The following is a 23,791-nucleotide window of genomic DNA, read 5'->3' on the forward strand; positions in this document are numbered from 1 at the left end:
TCCTTTTCTTCTTCAAAGACCCTATATCAATTGTAATCTAAGTATCATGGTTTCTTTATCTCAAGTGGGGGTTTATTGACTCTCCCTACAGGCAAGACCTCTTGCTTGCATGATCATGCCCCCATCACATCTCTCCAAAGGTGTTAGTTGCTATTTTCAAGCCCCTAATGGATGACATTTCTGCAACAACTAGTTGAGTTGGATGGCACAACCTCCTTGCTCCAATCCTTGAGAGTTGACAACATGCAGGCAAATTCTCAGCCATTGGTAATTTGCATTCTAAGAGATTTTTGGTTGGAGCAAGACAGATCATGATTTTGGGACCCCTCTTTACAGTGAGGATAGGGCACCTAGTAGGATTGAATGAGCATAAAAATATTGACTAATTTCAGTTTTGAAACAAAATTTATGATTTGTAAAGCCATGAAGATTGGATGACAAGATAGAGTACCCAATTGGGAGATTTGTTTGAAAAATTCAATACAATGGAAATCAAATTCTATCCTCAATAGATATAAATAGTGGAAAAAATCAAAGATGTAATGAACACTCTCACCCATGAAACTTGTTAGAGAAGTAGGAGAACTTAAGCTTCACATGACACATAAAACAATATGGTGCTTATCTTCTCAAGTATCATGGGTACTTCTTCTCAACCTATTATGTACACATATGAAGAAAACAATCAACAAAGCTACAACACTTCAACAATCTCTGTAAGACTTAGTCATAAAACAAGACTCACAATAAGTGTCTACCTCCAATTTTGAATTTTAAATTTACTACAAGATTTATTTAATCTTAAGAACTTAATTATTAATAAATATTTAATTCATTAATTGATAAACATAAAATTTAATAGTTAATTTACCAATTTTATTTTTTAAATATAACTTAAAGTTAAATTAATAAATAAAAAAATTAAACAAAATAACTTAAAATGGAATTATATAAAATATTTAACCCATATATATGATTTCGAACATTAACGACTATAAAATGAAATTGAAATATGAATAGGAAGATTTATATCACATAAAAATATATATGATAATGAATAACATTATGAATCTTAAACAGTCATTATTAACATGGAATAAGAAGAGGAAGCTATATCACATAATTGGATCTTTATAAGTTTTGTTCAACTTTCCAAAAAAACATATGTTATATTTACTTGAAGGGTAAGCAAGGATTTGATATGTGGAATTATCATATGGAAGATAATGGTAGTTGGAATGAATGTCATAGTGTTACCCTTTGACAAAAGCACTTAATCATACTAAAAACATTATTATTATATCATTACTATTATTATAAAACTACGCCTAATTCATCGATATTATTTTAAATTCAATTAATCGATCCGGTTTCATTTTATCTTTACAAGACTAAGGGCAAAGTGAAAAAAAATATTGCATTGAAATTATCATTTTTGAGGTCTAAGCGAACATTAAGACAATTATCATTCCACAAAAATATTAAAGTTACTGGGCGGGCTAGTTCTCATATGATAAGTATCTGTGCATATAACGGAGATGGCAGGATTAATAGGAAATGTTGATTATGACTATTCATGGGGGCTAGCAATGTTATTCGGGCTTTTCTGCATCGCTGAAACTTATGGGTCGGAGATGAGGTGAGAAGAGAATTATAGGAGGGTGTGTGAAACTTGTTCATGTATGTACCCAAGTTGTAGAGCTGGTCGCTGCATTCCAGTCTCTTGCAAATTAGGTTGAGTTGGCTGTAGACGATATGCTTGCAGCTGCGACAACGTCAAATGGAGAGGATTTTCGCGTGTTTCTGCTGCTGCTGGAAATAATACTCCGAAGTCGACCATTGGCTCTGTCACCCCCTCCGCTGCAGCTTGATGTTCGGCTAGCTGCACCATTCACCATGGTATTAATATTAATATTAATATAATTTATTAATTAGTAGATCAGCATTTATGACATATAGAAAAGAATAGAATATTCAAATGCAAATGCAAATGAAATAGCATGGCCCCAGTGACAAAATAATCATCACTTGAGGCTTACCAGCCTGCATAGATGATTGTTTTGCTCCTCCAAAAGGCGCTCCTGTCAAACAAAACAAGCAGTAATTGATCTATATATAGAAATAATATATAATAAGTTTTAACTATTTTATAAGATGGGTATGTTATTACCTTTCTGCGCAGGTTATCTAATTGTTGCAGCATAAGTTGATTCTGTGTATAACAGAAAGAAATATAAATGGTTTAGAACGTTAAATTAATGATGAAAGCAAGTGAATAAATTATTGATGAATCCAGGGGTGTTTCATATTCACCTTTCTGCTTCTCACACGATTGGCGCCAACGTCCAGTTGTTGTTCCAAGTGATGTAACTCACTCAGAGTTAAGGAAGTCAGATCCTCACCCATCATATGCCTGAAACAATTTTTTCCATATTTTACCATATGCTATGCTAGATTTTGACAGACATAGAGAAAGCTTAATCAATGTTCTGTATCATTTTTGAAAGGTTTATTTATTTATTTACCTCAGGTTTGTTTGCAGCTTTTCATTTTCATTCTTCATTCTTGTCATCTCCGAGTATAAATGCTGTGATACATATGGGATAAAAATCAGTATAATTTAATTGAAAAATAATAGTTACAAAAGATTATTTTATTTGATGGAGCCTGACCATGAAAGCAAAACAAACCTGGTTGTCAAACTCGAACAGTCGGGCACCAGAAGCTTTTTGGTACCTCTCTATAATCCTCCTCATGCTGCAAAGTAACCACATTGCAGAACGAACTAATTAGTCGAAACAAAATGGAAAAATCAAGAAGAAGCTGCAAAAACATGTTACTCTACTTCATAACAATTTCTTTTTTTCTCAGAATGAAAATAATGAGGGATAATATGACAGTAGCATATATCAGTAATGTAGAGAACTCACGCTATGATTTCACGAACAGGAAGCTAAACCATGTGTTCTTCGGCCATTAATATTAAATTAATCATCAATCATTAAAAATGAGAGTTAATACATATAAATTATAAATTTTAATATTATTATAATTTTTTTAACGAAAAAGTCTGCTATTCAACTAATTTTTTTTAATTATCCATCGATGCTTGTATACATTGTTGGAATATTAATTCCAACTGCAGGCAGTGGAAGTGGACAGCAATGGAACAGTCAGTTGCCGACTCAGCCAGCACGCAGCAGGAAAAACAGCTCAGCAAAACCGCAGTGAGTTATGGGACCGCCTTTGGTCTGCAGGTGGTTTCCGTACACTCTCACCCAACACACAGTTTTCCAATTGCTATGCGATCCATTGCAGATCACTGCCCCCCTCCGCTCCTTGTCCCCTGCGCTGCGACGATGACGATGCGATGCGATAGCAGATCGCAAATTCAAACCTCTGTGTGTTAACCTCTTCGCCATGCAATGCGACCTGAGTCATCGCAGATCGCACCTTCTGTCAAACAAATCGCATAATTCAATGGTTATGGCAGCAGCCGGGCGATATGGTTTGACAACCGTCCGATGAAAGAGTACAGGTCTGCACAGTATGGACATTGCGTGAAGTTTCAGTTTGACCGCCGGTTCTGTCAGCAAGGCCGACTAAATTAATTGATCTCCATGCTGAGAATTAAATGGCATTCGTAAATGGTGGGTGAAGTTTTAATTTTGATGTTTTGTATTTGGTCACGGGAGCATGGCTCAAAATATTAAAAAAAAATATCATATATAATTTTGTTTTGGGGTCCATTCATATAACGAATGAAACGAAAAAGGGCTTGTGTTGTAATTTTTTGTTTGATGTTTATTTGCACATGGGATGAATGAGACAATGTGCGGCAGCAGAAAAATGAGAGGAAGGAGTTGAGGGCGTTGTTTATTGCATATGTATGGGCAATGAAACGCACAGCAAGTGCGGATAAAAGAAAACCAGAACAGAGCAATGAAATGAGTGAGGAGGAGCAAAGCAGTGTGAAGAAAATGAAACCAAAGCTAAGGTTAATTTTTCAAGAGAAGTGAGAATGAAAAAAATGTGTTTTTACACAACATTGAAAAGAGCAATCATGCAGAGCAAGAGACAGCATAGCAACAGTAAAGGAGAATTTTTTTAATGAAATGTAAGGAATTACATTTACAGCAGTAAATGTAAGTAAATGTTTTTTTTATTACAGCAGTATATGTAAAACTCTGTTTTTACAGCAGTAAATGTAAATGAGATTTTTACACACAGTAGTGTAAAATCTCAGAAGGAGACAGAGTAAATTTTTGTTAGTTGAAATGTATTCTTGGTGAATCCCTATGTTAAAGAGGAAGGTGCTCTTCAGCACAATGTCTTGGTGAATCCCTCTCTCAAAAGGAAGGTGCTTTTCAGCACAGTGTCTTGGTGAATCCCTCTGTCAAGAGGAAGGTGCTTTTCAGCACAGTGTCATGGTGAATCCCTCTGTCAAGAGGAAGGTGCTTTTCAGCACAGTGTCATGGTGAATCCCTCTGTCAAGAAGAAGGTGCTTTTCAGCATAGTGTGGTGAATCCCTCTGTCAAGAGGAAGATGTTTTTCAGCATAATCTCTGGTGAATCCCTCTGTGTGAGGAAGACTCTTTTGTTATTTGTGGAACTGCATCTGAAGCAGTGTTGGTGAATCCCTCTATGTGAGGAAGACCTTTGTGTAACAGCAGTTTTGTAATCCCTCTGTTAAGAGGAAGACCTTTTTTTGTACAAGTAGTCATATTAATGAATGCAAAGTTTTTTTTGGGCGTGAAAAAATTCTGTTCTCAGAAAATAAGTTAGCTTCCTTGTGCAAAAGATCCTATGGCAGAAAAACAAAGCACTGACTCTGTGTGCAGTTTGTTTGTTTGTTTTTGGGATTTTACCAGAAAAATCCCCAACAGTGGTATCAGAGCATTGTTCTTCTCTATTAAATTTTGTTTGAAATCAGCAGAAATTTCCAACATGGTATCAGAGTGTTGTTCTCTGGTCTTTTGAGTTTGAAATCACCTGAAATTTCCAACAACTGGTATCAGAGCTAGTCCAAGCTCTTTGAAGGTGTCAAAGAAGTTGAAGGAAGGTTCCTTTTGTTGCAGCAGTAAACCTTCTCCAGCAGAGTGAAGTCTCAGGCAAAAGAATCCAAGGTATTTCTCAAGTTTTTTTGTGTTGTTGTTGAAGACAGTCTGTTATTTTAAATACACAGTGAGGTATTTGAAGCATAGTCAAGTAGTGCAAGAATGGCTGGCACCAGCACCAGCAATAGCATGGGTATGCAACTCTCATTATTTGATGGTAAAAATTACGACTATTGGGCAATAACAATGAAAGCCTTGTTCGCTTCCCAAGATTTATGGGAACTAGTTGAAGATGGGTTTGAAAAACCAGAAAACGATGATGAGTTTAATAGCTTAACTCGGGTAGAAAAAGAGCTGTTGAAGAACTATAAGAAGGAGGATGCTAAGACCCTCTACTTCTAGTATCGAGCAGTGGATGAGAGTGTGTTTCTAAGGATAGCAGCAGCTAAGACATCCAGAGAAGCATGGGAAACTCTCAAGACAGCCTATCAAGGCATGGGGAAAGTAAAGACAGTAAAACCTCAGTTCATTAAGGAGAAAGCTTGTGATGAAAGCTTAGAGAAAACAGTAAATGTTAAAAACTATTTGTCTCATGATGAAGGTGATGAGGAGATGGCTGAAGTACATTCCCAAACAGCAGTGCCAACACAAGGGCAGCAAGAGACACCCTTGAGGAGAAATGAACAAGAGGCAACAAATGAAGGTATGAATTCTTTGTTTGCTTTATCCAGTCATGTTGATGACCCTGTTTATTTAGAAGATGGAGTTAAAGATAAGAAATCGACAAAACCCATGAGTGGGAGAAAGGAATTAAAGTTCCTTGAAGATCTGTTTAAAGAATATAGAGTTCGATATGTAACTCTTTCCAAGATGTCTGAGATGGGCTTCACTGCCAACACCCTTGTCAATATGACAGAGGAAGAGATTGAATATTGGATGAAGACTCTCGTAGAACTCTATCATATGGATCTTTCTATAAAGGAGAGATATGAAATTAAAACTCCCATGAGAGCAGAGAAGGAGCAGGTAGCAGATATTCTGACCAAACCATTGGATCAGAAAAGTTTCGAATTTTTGATGAAGTGTCTGGGTAGGACTGATAACCCAACAGTTAAAATTAAAGGGGAGTGTTGGAATATTAATTCCAACTGCAGGCAGTGTTTGCGGACGCGGACGTGGACAGCGACGGCACAGTCAGTTGCCGACTCAGCCAGCACGCAGCAAGAAAAACAGCTCAGCAAAACCGCCGTGAGTTATCGGACCGCCTTTGGTCTGCAGGTGGTTTCCGTACACTCTCACCCAACGCAATCAGTTTTCCACTTGCGATGCGATCCATCGCAGATCGCACAGATCGCAGATCGCTACCCCCCTCCGCTCCTTGTCCCCTACGCTGCGACGATGACGATGCGATGCGATCGCAGATCGCAGATCGCAAATTCAAACCTCTGTGTGTTAAGCTCTTCGCGATGCGATGCGACCTGAGCCATCGTAGATCGCACCTTCTGTCAAACAAATCGCATAATTCAATGGTTATGGCAACAGCCGTGCGATATGGTTTGATAATCGTCCGATGAAATCAACGATTGCGTACAGGTCTGCACAAAAATGGACATTGCGTGAAGTTTCAGTTTGACTGTCGGTTCTGTCAGCAAGGCCGACTAAATTAATTGACCACCATGCTGAGAATTAAATGGCATTCGTAAATGGTTGGTGAAGTTTTAATTTTGATGTTTTGTATTTGGTCACGGGAGCATGGCTCAAAATATTAAAAAAAAATATCATATATAATTTTGTTTTGGGGTTCATTCATATAACGAGTGAAACGAAAAAGGGCTCGTGTTGTAATGTTTTGTTTTATGTTTATTTGCACATGGGATGAATGAGACAATGTGCGGCAGCAGAAAAACGAGAGGAGATGCACAGCAGTGCATAAGGAGTTGAGGGCGTTGTTTATTGCATATGTATGGGCAATGAAACGCACAGCAAGTGCGGATAAAAGAAAACCAGAACAGAGCAATGAAATGAGTGAGGGGGAGCACAGCAGTGTGAAGAAAATGAAACCAGAGCTAAGGTTAATTTTTCCAGAGAAGTGAGAATGAAAAAAATGTGTTTAGCAAGAGACAGCAGCGCGACAGTAAAGGAGATTTTTTTTAATGAAATGTAAGGAATTACATTTACAGCAGTAAATGTAAGTAAATGTTTTTTTTATTACAGCAGTATATGTAAAACTCTGTTTTTACAGCAGTAAATGTAAATGAGATTTTTACACACAGCAGTGTAAAATCTCAGAAGGAGACAGAGTAAATTTTTGTTGGTTGAAATGTATTCTTGGTGAATCCCTCTGTTAAAGAGGAAGGTGCTCTTCAGCACAATGTCTTGGTGAATCCCTCTGTCAAGAGGAAGGTGCTCTTCAGCACAGTGTCTTGGTGAACCCCTCTGTCAAGAGGAAGGTGCTCTTCAACACAGTGTCTTGGTGAATCCCTCTGTCAAGAGGAAGGTGCTCTTCAGCACAGTGTGGTGAATCCCTCTGTCAAGAGGAAGATGCTTTTCAGCATAATCTCTGGTGAATCCCTCTGTGTGAGGAAGACTCTTTTGTTGTTTGTGGAACTGCATCTGAAGCAGTGTTGGTGAATCCCTCTATGTGAGGAAGACCTTTGTGTAACAGCAGTTTTGTAATCCCTCTGTTAAGAGGAAGACCTTTTTTTTGTAACAGGTAGTCATATTGATGAATGCAAAGTTCTTTTGGGGTGTGAAAAATTTCTGTTCTCAGAAAACAAGTTAGCTTCCCTGTGCAAAAGATCGTGTGGCAGAAAAACAAAGCACTAACTCTGTGTGCAGTTTGTTTGTTTGTTTTTGGGATTTTACCAGAAAAATCCCCAACAGTGGTATCAGAGCATTGTTCTGCTCTGTTAAATTTTGTTTGAAATCAGCAGAAATTTCCAACATGGTATCAGAGCGTTGTTCTCTGGTCTTTTGAGTTTGAAATCACCTGAAATTTCCAACAACATGAGCTTGGGCAGAGTTTAATTGCAACTACAGTAAGCATTAAACCTTTTTTAAAAGTTTTATAAAACAATTTACACCTCACATTTGATTGAATTGCGACTGGAGGCTATATTTCAGCATCTGTTTAATCTTTACCATTTTCAGTTGCATTGAAATTTAGTCAAATTAAACAATTTTTTTAAAACAGAAACAATTATATATCATTGTTTATTTCGGAATTGTAGAATGAGTGTAGCAATATTTTAATATGATTCGGAAAAACTTCGTTTCCTTGTTATTGGCTTAATAAATAATATGGTAGATGGATGCTAAATAATTGGTATATGGATACTCTGAGCATGGACAATAGAATGGTTAAAAACGTTGGAAGTCAAAATTAACTTTAATGAGCGTTTAACCTATCTTCAAATGGAAGACTTCCAAATTAAATTTAAAATCAATCTAAGATTGTTTATTATTTCTTTGTTTCACATCTATTTCAAAAGCGACCATTCAAAAAATAATATGACCATTCTCCCAAAAGAGTTAAAAAAAAAAAAAAAAAAAAATTGCAATCATACTTCTATGATATAAGTAATAATAATAAAAAAAAACACAAAACAACAGCAATCACATAAACAAAAGTCTAAAACCAATATAAAGTAAAGCTCATCTCTAACTAAATAACCCAATAAAATGAATAGCATACAATGAAATAACCCAATAAAATGAGCATCATCCACTAGATCAATCAATTTTAATTTTATTTAATTACATACTAATTAAATATAAATAAATAAAAATATCAATTCTTTAGAGTAGGAGGTGAACCTAAAATCAGATATATTATTTTTTTTTAAGTCGAAGTTTTTTATTACTCAAAAGGTATGTATAGAGATGTCAAAATGCATGTGGCCTCACTCGACCAAGTTTGTTAACCAATACTATTACCATGTTACAGACAAAAAACCAAATACCTAACTCCCAAGTTTGTTAACCAATACTATTACCATGTTACACAAAAAAAACAAAATACCTAACTCAGAGGTCTACAACCTTCTAGGCCTTACACACCAGAAAACAAAAAGAACAAGACACCGGTTACCATAAGAAGTGATAGAAGCAGGATTGTCTGGACCCTTTCTTAGAGGAGGAGGTGGGCGGTATAGACACGGTGGACATGCTGCTCAAAGTGAGCAAGCCAAGTTTCTAGCTCCTGAATCTTCTCTTTGAGTACATTTTGTCCATGCCAAACCACCACAATTCGTTCTCGAACGTGGAATTGAGATTAATGGAGTTTCTTGACAAGAGGAACCTAGAGATCGAGCTCTACAACTTGATCTAGGGTTGGCGTTAGGGTTTTGGCATTGGGCACCATGGAGGGACATGCAGGGGGAGTGTTGCTCCCTCCTACAGTCAAGTAGTTACGGATAGAAGCAAGGACGTGGGAAAGCCACGTTTCAAGAAACCTGTGGAGAAGGCTACAAAGGAAAGAAACATGGAAATATTCGGAAGAAACAAACCTCATGAACAGGAAGGGGAGCAGCAAGAAGCTAGTAAGCAGAAGGAAAAAGGGGGTAGCAGTCAAAAACCTACTTCCAAGGACAAATGGGCTCTGTAAACCCAAGTCGAACATCATTCCTTGGGTCATCTTAAGCAACCCAACGCTATAAGCACATAGGGATCATATGATGGAATATGCAGTCATATGCAAATTCATGGGGATATGGCTGACGGAGAGGGTGTTGCACATATGGAAAAAGAGCCACTAGAAGCCAAAGGGGGAAATACACCTTCATGTGGGATCTAAGGGCTTCTTCACAGTAGTATTCACAAGCGTAGAGGACAAAGACATAGTGTTTGAAGGAGAACCATATTTCTATGCTACGACAGGCCTCTACATGCGACTATGGATGATGAACTTTGTCTCGGAACGTGAAACATTCACATCGGTACCGGTATGGATTAGACTATAATCCCTTCCTCTAGATTATTGGCTACCGGAATCTCTGAAAACAATAGGAAACAAACTGGGGAATTTTCTAATGATCTTAGATGCAACTCTGAAATGAAAATATACCTCCTTCGCCCATATGTGTGGAAATGGACTTATCTCGAGCACTTCCGGATGTGATAATTTTAGAAGTATATGATAAAGAATGGGTACAAGTAGTGGACTATGAGCACATCCCATTTAGGTGCTGCAAATTCCATGAGCATGGGAATCTATATAAAGACTGCCCAATAAACAACATGGAGAGAAAAGTGAAAACCACTGTGGATAAAAATTCCGAGGGTTTTACCAAGGTTGGGGGCAAAGGAAAAGGCGGAAAGCGGCCACAAAAGAAGACCAATGAGGAAAGACAACCGAGCCACAATAGCTTTAAGATCCTAGAAGAAGAAGAAGGAAACAAAGAAACAAACCAGGAAATGGAGAACATTATCATTGAGAAGGAAAGGGATGACAACATGGAAGATATCACAGATAACAGCTAGCAAAAGGAGGATTTGCCGAGTAGTATGGAGATAAATAGGGACCATGAGATGACTCCAAATCAGGTGAGAATGGAGGACCATGAACTGCGGGAGATTCTAGATAGGGAAAATCTAGATCTAGAGAAATTTTTGGAACAAGGGACAACCAAAGGAGTGGAATCCCTGCCAAAAGAGGAATATGATAGGGTTCAACAACTCTTCCTATGGATATCACAATCGAAGGGATCTGGAGTCAAAAGAAATCATGAAAGCCAGGAGCATAGATGGGTCAAGATGATGGAGGAGACACAGGCATAATCTCCAAAGAACCCAGGCAAGAAAAGAGGAAGAAAAAGACATAATGAGTTGTTGAACGAATGTGGAAAACTATTGATTAACTTAGGTAAGATGAAAGATCTCACCAGTTATTCCTTTACAAACCTTTCTTAATGAAGCTCACAACCTGGAATATTAGAGGCATAGGAAATAGAAGGAAACAAAGAAATCTCAGTAATAGAATAAAAGAAGAAAAACCAGATATGGTTTTTATTCAGGAGGAAAAATGTTCAATGGATAAGATTTTAGAAATTCATAATAAATGGCTAATCAAGTATGAGTATCTAGAGGTTAAAGCAAAAAACTCAGTGAGGGGGGATTCTCACGCTATGGGATCCCCAGAAATTTTGAATCCTCGATGTTGAGGCATCTAGGAACTATCTTTCTTTGGTATGTAAACCTTTAGGTGATAAGGAGATATACATGATCACAAATGTATATGGACCTCAAAAGAAAGAAGACAAACTCAAGCTTCTCACCTCCCTTGAGGAACTAAGAGCAAGACACCCTAATATGCCCTGGATCGTTGCAGGAGACTTCAATATGATAAGATCTCTTACAGAGAAAAAAGGAGGTATCAGACAGCTACACAGAGAATCCATGGCCTTCCAAAACTTCATAATGAACATGCGGTTAGTGACCACTGAAACAATAAATGGGACCTTCACCTGGAACAACAAGAGGATAGGGGCTTCACAAGTCGCCTCTAAACTAGATAGATTTATTATTTCAGAGGACCTCTTTCTCTCAAGCCCTGCCATGACAGCTTCTATTCTTCCCTTTGGAGGTTCGGACCATTGGCTTGTACAGCTGGAAGCCACTTTTATGGGTACACCAAGAAACAAACCTTTCAGGTTTGAAAATGCCTGGCTCTCTCACCCTGAATTCACCAGTAATATTGACAAATGGTGGAGAGAGGATCTGAACATTCAAGGCACTAGAATGTTCCTGCTCCAATAGAAACTTAAACATATCAAATCCAGGCTTAAAGATTGGAACAAAAAGGAATTTGGAAATATCTTCAAAGCCAAAAGAGAAGATGATCAGAAACTCCAAGAGATCAATCAAATCAGCATCACATAGGGCTTTACCGAGGAGAAAAAAAAGATAGCTAATTCTTTGTAGGAAGAATGGGAAGATAGGTGCTTGTAAGAGGAGATTTTCTGGAGACATAAATCAAGGATACAATGGATTAGAGAGGGAGAAAGAAACACAAAGTTCTTTCATAAATCCACCATGGATCACAGGGCACACAACAGAATCACAAAGCTCAAATATTCTCAAGGGAGAGAACTCGTCTCTCACAAAGACATGGAATCTATCCTTGTACAACATTTCCTCAGCATAGTAGAGGAGCCTCTGGAGGATAGATCCAGGTTCATCAACCATTTCACTCAGTATATCCCTCAACTGGTTACCACAGAGGACAACCACAATATTAACAGGTCATTGTCAGAAGAGGAGGTCAGTGAAGTGATCAATTAAATGCAAAATGGAAAAGCTCCAGGCCCGAATGGGTTCAATGTAGACTTCTTCAAAGCCTGCTAGAAAACAGTCAAACAAGATATCCTTGAGGTGGTGGAAGACTCAAGAAGATCCAAAAAGGTTCTGAAGGCTTTTAATGCTTCCTTCATAGCTTTGATCCCAAAACAAGAAAAAGCCATGACTCTGGATGGTTTCAGACCCATAGCTTTATGCAATGTGGTGTATAAAATTATTTCCAAGGTGATCACCAATAGACTCAAGCCCCTTTTACCAGCTCTCATCTCAGAGGAGAAAACGGGCTATGTGGAAGGAAGACAAATCCTCAATAACATCATCCAAGCTCATGAGGTGGTACACTCTCTCAAAAGAAACAAACAAGCTGGTATGATCATTTAGCTGGACCTAGCGAAAGCTTACGACAAGCTAAGTTGGTCTTATATAAGGGCAGTTCTAAGAGCCTATGGCTTCGACCAAAACTGGATAAGATGGGTTATGGCACTAGTTACCATGACCAATTTTTCCATCTTGCTTAATGGCGCTCATTCAAGACTCTTCACACCCTCCAAAGGTCTCAGACAAGGGGATCCACTCTCACCCTTCCTCTTTGTTCTCATGATGGAAGGGCTAGGCAGAGCGATTAAAATGGAAAATGCTGAAGGAAGAATCCAAGGTATCAAACTCACCTTGGATGGAGCGGCAAACACTCATCAACAATTTGTGGATGACACAATGCTGCAGGGCATACCCACATTCAGGGAAGCCAGAACGATCAAACATATTTTGAATGAATTTGCTATGGCAGCTAGCATAGAGGTAACCCTCAACAAATCAAAAGTTTTTTTCTTTAACACTGACATTGCTATTCAGAGAAACATCACCAGAATTCTTATGTTTTAAAGGGACCAGCTACCTTCCAAGTATCTTGGCATACCTCTCACAGATTTACCTCTAAGAAAGGAAGTTTGGGAGCCAATAATAAATAATCTTCAGGACAAGATCAGAAAATGGACATGCAGGTCTTTAAATTTGGCAGGGTGCCTTGTGCTCACATAGGTTGTCCTGCAGGCAATTCCCATGTTAATGTTCTCAACCCTTCCTGCTCCTAAAGGAATTAAGCAACAGATCAGGAGCATACAAAGGGATTTTCTATGGGGCAGAGGAGAAGAGAAAAAGAAATGGGCTTTAGTATCATGGGACAAGATCTGTAAACCCAAGAGCCATGGTGGCTTGGGGCTTCATGATCCTGAAACCCTCAGCAGAGTTTCAGGAGCTAAACTCTGGTGGAGGTGGATCAAGGAATCAGCAACTCCCTAGACTAAGCTTTGGAAACAAAAATATGCCAAGAATTGGCAGGAGAAGGATCACATTAGAATGTCAAGGCATATTAAGGGCTCCCACATTTGGAAACTTGCCTGGGAAAATAAAGGCATGGTTCAGCAATATAGTTTCTGGGAGATTCGAGCTGGGAAACTAGCATGATTTTGGGAGGGTAACTGGCAACAGGAACCAAACTTATACAAGGAAGAATTAGCATCTCTCAAAAATGACACAGAAAACAAAGGTCTACTTATGGTAAATGACTTCTGGGACCAGGTAAGGAACAATGGAAAATGGAGAATTTGGAAGGATCTAGGCCACATTGAAGAGAGCCCTCTAAAGGCCCAGGCAGACTCTCTTGCTCAGGATCTAGAGTATAGGAGGATTCTAGTTTCCTCCTTACCTGATCAACTAAGATGGGGAAACAACACCGAAGGAAACTTTAACCTCAAAGAAGATAAACAGGTAGAACAAGATTTAACTACCTAAACCCTGATCAAGTTTGGAAGAATCTTTGGCAGAGCCCCCAATGGATGAAAATAAAGTTATTTATTTGGCTAGTTCATCAAAGGAAAATTTTAACTTGGGAGAACCTCCTAAAAAAAGGCTTCATTGGACCATCCAAGTGTTACCTTTGTGGCTCACAAGAGGAGACGATGGATCACCTTCTCAACCTCTGCCCTTTCACCTCTACCGTGTGGGAATGGGTGGCCTCAATCTTTAGGCACACTGTTAGGGATAGACTCAACATCTCCAACACTTTGAAGAATTGGAGGGAAAAATTCTCAAGGAATGAAATCATTAATAAAGCCTGGACATTGGTTCCAGGCTTTGTCATCTGGGATGTTTGGAAAGAACACAATAATCAGATCTTCAAGAACAAAGCAAGCAAGCCCCAGCATATAATTGACCAAATTTTAAGGCAACTCAAAGACACAGTCAGCACCTTGTTGAGGAAACTTTCTAAGGACCCTCCTCTACCCCAAGATGCATGTATTCTACTGCATTTGGTTCTCCAGTCTATAGGCCCATAGGTTACAATCAATGGTGTGCGCCAAACAAATGCAGATATAAATATTTGGAAGCCTCCTTCACTTGGCTTCTTAAAGGTCAATATAGACGGAGCATCTAAGGGAAACCTAGGGTTAGCAAGTTTTGGGGGTATTATAAGAGATGAACAGGGTCAAATAAAGGAGATATTTCATGGCCACTTGGGGAAGGCCACCAATAACATGGTGGAACTCATGGCCTTAGAGCAATTCTTGGAAATCTTGATGGATTCAAATTCACACAATGTCATCATTGAAGCAAATTCAGAATTGATTATTAGAGCGGCCAAGAAAATATGCAATGGTACATTACCGGATAAAGTGTCAAAACACTGGAGGCTATCGCAGGTCTTTCACCGTATCTACACCCACCTGCAAACCTTAAAAACTATAAACTTTGTCCATGTGAAAATAAAAGATAACATGTTAGCTGCCCATTTGGAAAATGGAGTGATTAAAAAGGAAAGGGACACTCGGCACGTTTGGGAGTTGTTACCCCCAAGCAAACTGTTAGAGGATTGTCTCTGTCGGGCTGCCAAAGATAGGGATCGATGGATTGACAGGATGGATCAAAGAGGTTCAGGAAACAGGTGGGAGGATAGGGAAGCCTAAACTGTTTGCCTGTTTTTTGGTAGCAGTCTGCATATTGTATTGGCATTAATATTCCATTGGACTTGAGTGGTTGTTTGAGATCAGTGGAGGAAGACCAGGGATGCAGTGGCATGAGGACCGATTCTAGAAAGTGTGTGTTTCAGTGTTGAATAGTGCGCCTGTGTGTGACTGTTTAGATATCCTGTGTGCGTATTTCATATAAAGTGTTTGAATGTTCCAGTTCTATAGGTTTGATCGACCATCAATCACTGTAAGGATCAATGGCGATCCATTGATTAACGAAATATTGTTATATATGAGTGTCTGTGTATTAAACGGAGTATGGCAGAGAAACTGGGGTTTAACCATAAATCCATCGATAAGCAGAAGATCAACGGCGTAGGAAGAAAGGAACGAGAAAAGTTCGATGGGATAGATCAATGGTCTTCACATGGAGGAAGAACACGAAAGTTAATTCGTGAGGGAAGTGGTTTCTCGAACCATAAGTGGTATTTCGGGTGAGGTCTAAGTGGTAACAGATATTTCAAGGAAGGCCTCTGATTCCACTCTTCAAGCGACACGTAGCATCGAGGAGGAGAGAGGATACCACTTTTCAGGCGGTTAATCCTCGTGCTACTTGTCCACCCGAAATCATCGTGGACCGTTGGTTCCACGAAGTGTTGATCAACGGTGGTGGTTCCATCGTGAAATTTGTTTGATCAGCGATCGATTGCAATTATGATTCGCCAATATGCGATTAAGTGATATGTCGATAGTTGTTGGATCAATGAAAGAGTTAGATGGCAGAGATCAGCCCGATCGGAGATCAGTGTTTGGAGAGCATAGTGGGAAGGCGATGGACCGAAAGTGTGGACCCGCCGATATTTATGGTTGCGGGAGTAAAATGTTTGAAATTCAACCTTAAGTGTTGTGGGTCGGGTTTCTGTGTATTTCCTATGTAATCCATATAGTTTGATAGAGTGAATGGTTCCGAGTTTTAAAGGTTTAAAGCCAATAATGCTTCCGATAGGTTTTGTCGGCTATAACCCACAGGCCTCAGGATCGAATTTTGGTAGAAAGGGATTTTGGTTTACCCTATAACATATGTAATGTACTAGTTCAGTTAATGGAAGGCTTCATTCTTACTTGACCAAAAAAAACAAATTAATGGAGTTTCTCCAGCTTAGCCATAATTGCCTCATGTTCTTCCCTCTGGGTCCTATAATGAGATTCTAGTGTATCCATGGCAAATTGGAACATCTCCTATTGCGCTCAAGTTCTCTTGTTGTGATCATGACCTATGCCCCTCCTCCTGTTGCCTACCCCATAGCCACCCTGTGCCAAGATCTTGCAACCCCTGTCGCCCACAAGACCGACCACCAATCATCTCCCACCACAAAATCCATGGCCCTGCGAGCTTTTCCTCGCATAATGTCGGCATCATGACTACTGCAATCAACACCAATTCCCACATCGCCACCTTGGGTACCAACAAACTTAGATGTCCCCTCGCTTAGTCGAGACAATTCCGACTTCACCAACACAGGAGCTCGCATGGATCGGGGAACTGGCTTCATCCTGGAAGCCTAGTCGAATCCCAGAGTCTTGTAACAAGCCCAAATCGACACCAACATCCACCCAGTCAACCCTTAAAATGCGCCACCAACATCCACCCAGTCATCCCCTGAACCGCGCCACCAACATCTACACACTCTACTAGCCAGTTGACCTCCACGAGAGACCCCGCACTCCACGTTGTAGCCAAAAGAGGTGAAATGGCCCAACCCCGCTGGTCTCCACCAACTAAATTAACCACTAATCTTTTAGAGACTTAGGCTAACACTGCCAAATGACCCCTCACCAGGAGGGTCCAAAGGAAAGTCACCCAACTACATGCAGGGAAAGCAAAACACTTAGACTCCTAGAAGCCCAAACGTCGCCAGAGCCACTTGGCTTCCCCAAATTGAATTCTTCGCCCAGCAGCACCAGGAAAGAAAAACCAAACAATGCCAATCACAGAGAGCCAGAATATGGCCTGCTCTAGAACCTCAACTAATTTGATTTAGAATATTAGATTGTTGTGCTAAGATCCTCCTCAGAATAGAAACAAAATGCTTTCATTGTGCTTGAGGATTCATGAATTTTTGCAAGTGAAATGATGAGTTTTTATGTTAATTTTATGAGAAATTTAACATAAATAAGAGACTGAACAACAACATAAACATGTACAGAACATCATCGAAAACACATTACAATAGGAACATGATAAAGGAGTTCACCCCTCCCGGGCTACATCTCCTTGGTCTAGCTTCCAGTGGCTTGGGCCTCTCTATTATGCTCAAAAGTGTAAAATTATGTGTTTACAATACTCAAATTCTTTTGAAACCTACTCCAATGAGTTCATAATGTCCAAAAATGGCTATCTAGCCCCTTTTTACCTTCAATTTGGTGGAAAATTGAAGAAGTTATGACCTCCCTAGTTCTCCCCAAATTTGCTCCACAGATTGCACCATTTCTGACATGAACCTACAATTTTGCTCCAAAATTGTGCTAACTAGGAAAAAATTTCATCCCGCGATGGTCCATAATCTGTTGGCACCAACTGTCCCATCGCAAATTGAAATTAGCAAGAACCAACGGGCTTATGGTTTGTGAATGCGATAAGCCGATGTGCAATTGCGACATGGTGGACACCACAGAACTATTAACTAGAACTCATACACTTATCACATCTGGGATCCTTTCGCAATTCACAATCGGCAGAGTACGACAATCTTATATATGCGGGGCTCTATTTTCTGCAGTGTGAGATTTCGATCTGCGATTTCCATTATTGCATCGCAACCCTTCCCTGCTCGAGGGTCGATCGTCACATCACAACTCCCAAGGCCGATTCTTTGATGCCTTTCTGCTTGCCGTGTTGCGATGTGCGATTGTGATTATCACATTGCACCCTAGCTTGTTCTGGGGCTAATTTTTAATGCCGACCCACCTGCGACATGTGATTTTCAAAATTCAGTGGCTAATGGCAGCCTGTCGCTTGGTGCTTCCCCATTCGCTGAAGAGCCCTGCCACATCATCTTTTCCTGCCATCTGTCCAAGTTAAACCTGAACTTTGACTTGCTCTAACTTCTTCATACGAGCTCGAATTTGAGTGTCGTTCGCACCATTGGAATCAGGATGACGAGATCTTCAATATGAAGCTAAGTTTATAGAGATTCTGACACTTCTAGTTTTGAGCACCTGATCACTCCTCCCCATTGGATGCCTTTTGGACCTCATAAGATCACCTTCAATTGTCCAACAGGTGACAGTATAGTTCTCTCACCTTTCCAATCTCAATCCGTTTATCATCGAGTTGGAACTTTTGATCTACACGATGCTTATCATGCCTTGTTGTGTACTTGCCTTTTCCCTTTTCAAGTTGTTCTTGCACTGTTTGATGTACCATTTGGAGTCATTCAATGAACTCTTTGGATTTTTCCATGTTACTATCAGTAGAAACATCCTTCTTACCAAGATGATGCAATACATTATGATGAAAATGGTAAACAAATTCTTGCGCTTGATTCCTTTGATTCAAGCTTGAATGTACATCTTGAAAGTATGTATTCTTCTTAACATAAATTTCATGTAAAACAAAATGATGCTTGAGGAAAGTTGTTATACAAACTATAGGCCTAGAAAGTACATCAACAAACTTGTCGCTTATGCCTTTCATATACCTTTTGACTAAGTGGAATAGTAGAAGAAAACCCATCCAAAGGAAGTGCCTTTGTTGCTACAACTTAAACACTTCCCATTAAAATTTCTGAATGAAAAGAAATGGGCTTACCACATTACATAAAGACTGCACGGATGGCATAGTCATGTACATCAACTTGAAACTTAAATGACTTTTTCAAGTTTAGAAGAGTAAGTATAAAGGTTGAACTGATCTTTTGTTTTAAAGCATCAAATGTCTCTCGTTGTTTTCATCCCTACTTGAAGACCTTTTGCACAACTGCTAATGAATGCAAATGAGCTACAATAGAAGAAAAATTAACAAAATATCTCCTCCAACATTGGGCTGCTCCCAAAAAACCTCTTATCTAAATGACTATCTTAAGCATGCCTGCATAAATTGCAAGTAGAGCAAAGGCGTCTGTGGCTTCACGAGGATGTATAACTCTTTCACCCATGTCAACAAGAATGAACTCAATACCACCACAGACTATTACAGCCAAGCAGACTACTGGAACGAGGTCCAGAGTGACAGATATGTAGCTTCCACAAATCCCACTCGCTGGACTTATAGTATCGCGCTTGGAAGAACCAATTTCATGGCTCAAGTACATCAAAGAAGTTTTATCCAACAAATACTATGAAATCTTCATAAACAAATGTTCTTGACATATGACATCAAGTATTTTTTTCTCACACATGAAACATTCATAATGAAATTTTCTAAAAATGAAAATGTCATCCAAGTAGACTATCATGTCTAGAAATGGCTTCAATATGTCTTGCTCCATATGCAGCAAAGTAGTAGGAGCATGGAAAAGACTGAAAATCATAGTAATCCATTCAAACAAACCTTGCTTGGTTTTGAATGTCGTATTCCATATATCTCCTTCAACAACTATACTTTGATGAAAACCACTTCTTGAATCCCATTCAATGAAATGCTTACCATTCTTCTTGGGTGCAAAACCAAGAGGTGCACCACATGGTAAAGGAGAAGTTCGAATGATCCTTTTATTCAACAATCCCTGGATTTGCGTCTTAATTTATGTGCTTTCCATTACATCCTATACATGCTAATGTTAGGAAGAAAACACTTTTGTTGCAACTGTATTTCATGTTGGATTCCCCTCTTGGGAGGTAATCCCTTTGGTTCCTGAAACATCTCGTCATATTGGTTAACTACGTCAACCGATTCAGATTTCAAATTTGAATCACAACCTTTAAAAGCTTCATTATCAACATCATCCTTGGTTTTGATCATTAGAAGCACAAAATTCTTGATCGAATTCACTAGTGTTTTCATCTACCCTGCATTAACAAGCAAAAGATTTATTTTCTTGCTATGATATCTCACAATATATTCTACTCCACCTTTGAATAAATTATATTTGTTTTCATTTCTATGGAAGATTAATTTTATGTCATAAAGGTACTTGCTTCCTAAAACTATGCCACAGATATCTAGCGGCACAACGCCAAGCTCCATTTCCTCTATGAAATTTGAAATAATAGTGAATCTTAATTTACACTTTCTATTAACCTGCAATTGCGCATTGTCACATACCCATCCAAGTGGATATGGTTTATGATGTGGAACAGTTTCCAAGTTCAAACTTTTGACAATGTTTCCAGAGATAATATTGGCTTGAGAGCCATTATCGAAAAGCGTATCAATCTTGTTGTGTTTTGATATCACCCTTATGTGAAAAATTTATATTCTCCTCTTTTCATTTTGAGTTTCATTTTGTGAGTTTGAATAACTAGTGCTAAAAATGGATTCTTTTCCTTTTAACCCCATGCCTGTGATTTTAGTTTCATCACCCGAATTGGATCCCAAATCCTCTTGAATGACGGCAACTGTCTTTTATTTTCCTTTGTGGTTGAATTTCTTTGGTTTCATTTCGGGATGAAGCTTCCAACAATGAGCTTCATCGTGACCCTCTCTAGAACAATGTTTACATATTGTTTTCTCTCGTTCCTTTTTAATGGATGCATTTTTCTTTCCCTTCAAACCCTTTTCTTTCTCTTTACCCTTCAATAGCTTTTTGCTACCTTCTTCTGGGGTGTTTTTCCCTCTTGCCTCAAGATGAGTGGCTTTCACACACACATCATCTAGATTATTGGGATTAAACATTAAGATAGTATGCCTAAGGTGACTGTGTAAACCCCCTATGCACTTCTACAATGTGTCATGTGATTGAAAATCTACACCTAACATCAAATACCTTTTTCTAAATTCTTGGGTGTAATATTGCACATTTTGACCTTTATGCTGTCTAAAGTTCTGTTAATTCATGATGGCTTTCTACATATAAGCTAGAGGGTAGAATTGTCTTTTGATTGCAGCAATGAAATCATTCCAAGAAATTGAGATCTTACCGTGTTTTTTAATCTCCTCTTGGGTCTTTGATTCCCACCATACTAGTGTTGCACCCTCCATTCTCAAGGAAGCTAACTGAATCTTTATGTCATCCTCTTGAAGGTTTTGAATCCTGCAATAGACCTCCAATTCACAAATCAAATTATCAAGCTTATCTGCATTCACTTCACCATTATACATGGGCACCTCAAATTTAACATCAATTTTTAAAAATGTGATTTACCAGTTCCTTTTGAAGTATGATGATGAGTATAAGGGTTGTGTTAGTGGAAGAGGGTGAAGATGCTTGTGAAGAAGAAGATGAAGAAGATGGTGGAGAGGGTGGAGGTTTGTCTCCATTTCCATTACCTCCTTTTCCATTACCTCCTCCTGAAGAACCTTCTCCTTTGGGAGGTTTGGAACTTTCCCCTTACAACCTGGTATTCCTCTCTTCATAGAGGACCTTCACCATATTTGTCATATCAAAGAAATCCTTTTTGAAGGTCTTCTCATCTTCTGTCATGTTTGTAGGTTCTCCTTCATGAGACATGATCTCTGGAGTCTCAACTACAACTCGAGGCTGAACTGGTGTTGGAGATTGTGGCAACCTTGCTCTCCTTCCCCTTGACCCAACTTCAGGGCTTCCAATCAGCTTCCCTTCTCCTCTTTTGAGTTTTAACCTTGTAAGCATGACATAAACTTGCAAACAGTTAAATCATTCTTTCACAAAGAAAACCTAGTGCTCTGATGCCAAAATGATATGATTTGGAATATTATATTGTTTTGCTAATATCCTTCTCAAATTAGAAACAAAATTATTTCATTGTGCTTAAGGATTCATGAATCTTTGCAAGTGAAATGAAAAGTTTTTATGTTAATTTTATGAGAAATTTAACATTAATAAGAGACTGGAAAGCAACATAAACATGTACAGAACATCATCAAAAACACATTACAACAGGAACATGATAAAGGATTTCAGCCCTCCTAGGCTACATCTCCTTGGCCCAGCTTCCAAAGGCTTGGGCCTCTCTATTATGCTCAAAAGTGTAAAAAGATGTGTTTACAATGCTCAAATGCTTCTGAAACCTGCTCCAATGAGTCTAGAATGTCCAAAGATGGCTATCTAGCCTCTTTTTGCCTCCAATTTGGTGGAAAACTGGAGATGTTATTACCTCCCTAGTTCTCTCCATATTCTCTCCACAAATTGCACCTTTTTCGGCATTAACCTACAATTTCGCTCAAAAATTTCACTAATTGGGGGAAACTTTCGTCGTGCAGTGGTCCATAATCTTTCGGCACCGACTATTCCATCGCAAATCGCAATCAGCGAGAACTAATGGGCTTATGGTTTGTGACCGTGGCAGGGAGATGTACACTTGTGATATGGCGGACCCGACAAAACTATTAACTAGAACTCATAAACTTATCTCATCTGGGATTCTTTTGCAATTCGCAATTGGAGGAGTATCGATGGTCTTATATATGCGAGACTCTGTTTTCAGTGGTGTACGATTGTGATTATCGCATCACAACCATTCCCTGCTCGGGGGCTGATCATTGCATTGCAACTGTCGGGGTCGATTCTTTAATGCCTTTCCACCTGCCCCGTTGCGATGTGCGATTACGATTATCGCATCACACCCTGGCTTGTTCCAGGGCCGATTTTTAATGTCGGCCCACCTGTGACATGCGATTTGTGAAATGCGGGGGCCAATGGTGGCCTGTCACTCGGTGCTTCCCCATTTGCTGAAGAGCCTTGCCACATCACCTTTTCTTGCCATCTGTTAAGGTCAAATCTAAACTTTGACTTGCTCTAACTTTTTCATACGAGCTCGGATTGGAGTGTCATTTGCACCGTTGGAATCAAGATGATGAGCTCTTCGATCTAAAGCTAAGTTTATAGAGATTCTGAAACTTTGATTTTTGAGCCTAATTTTGAGAACCTAAACATCATCCCGAGCAAAATCACCACCACCAGAAGCCCTAGTACCACTAGAAAAAGCGTCAACCATTATACACAAAGAGACAAAGAACCACCACTCGAAATACCAACTCAAGAAACTACCTAGGCCCGAGACACCTATACCCAATACTAACCACTTCTCCAACCAACATATCCTCTGGCCAAAATATGAAAAGGTAAGTTTCACCTACAACGGAAAGGAGGGAGTTTTTACCTTAATAATCCTGCAAGAGGAGCGATAGTTGGAGGTCTGCCACCATACCCACACGACCTAGAGAAAAGGAACCACATACCAATTCACATCCCGTAGAGAGCCAAATACCATTTGGACTGTTGCATGATCGACACTACTTAACCACCTTATCGCAAGTGCCATGAATCCCCGAGACTATCCTATCCCTCTCGCGAAAGCGAGGGGTGATGTTTCACATGTTATGAAGCAAAGA

General features: G+C 39.2%; 1 protein-coding gene across 1 annotated transcript in view; it reads right to left on the reverse strand.

The window, feature by feature from the left end:
• Positions 1-1,390: 1,390 nt before the first annotated feature.
• Positions 1,391-23,791, reverse strand: part of LOC149180479 (MADS-box protein GGM13-like) — a 110,774-nt gene continuing 88,373 nt past the window's right edge. The window contains exons 2-7 of the mRNA XM_089418179.1: positions 2,691-2,757; positions 2,526-2,587; positions 2,314-2,413; positions 2,171-2,212; positions 2,040-2,081; positions 1,391-1,882 (exon numbers count right to left, since the gene is read on the reverse strand). Coding sequence (XP_089274305.1) covers positions 1,652-1,882; positions 2,040-2,081; positions 2,171-2,212; positions 2,314-2,413; positions 2,526-2,587; positions 2,691-2,757 — 544 coding nt within the window. The 3' untranslated portion in view covers positions 1,391-1,651. The remainder of the gene's footprint in view (positions 1,883-2,039; positions 2,082-2,170; positions 2,213-2,313; positions 2,414-2,525; positions 2,588-2,690; positions 2,758-23,791) is intronic.

Source organism: Pinus tabuliformis, chromosome 3_2 (genome assembly GCF_031772625.1).
Source record: "Pinus tabuliformis cultivar Carrire ecotype Pingquan chromosome 3_2, CPIR1, whole genome shotgun sequence".
Taxonomy (NCBI): Eukaryota; Viridiplantae; Streptophyta; class Pinopsida; order Pinales; family Pinaceae; genus Pinus; species Pinus tabuliformis.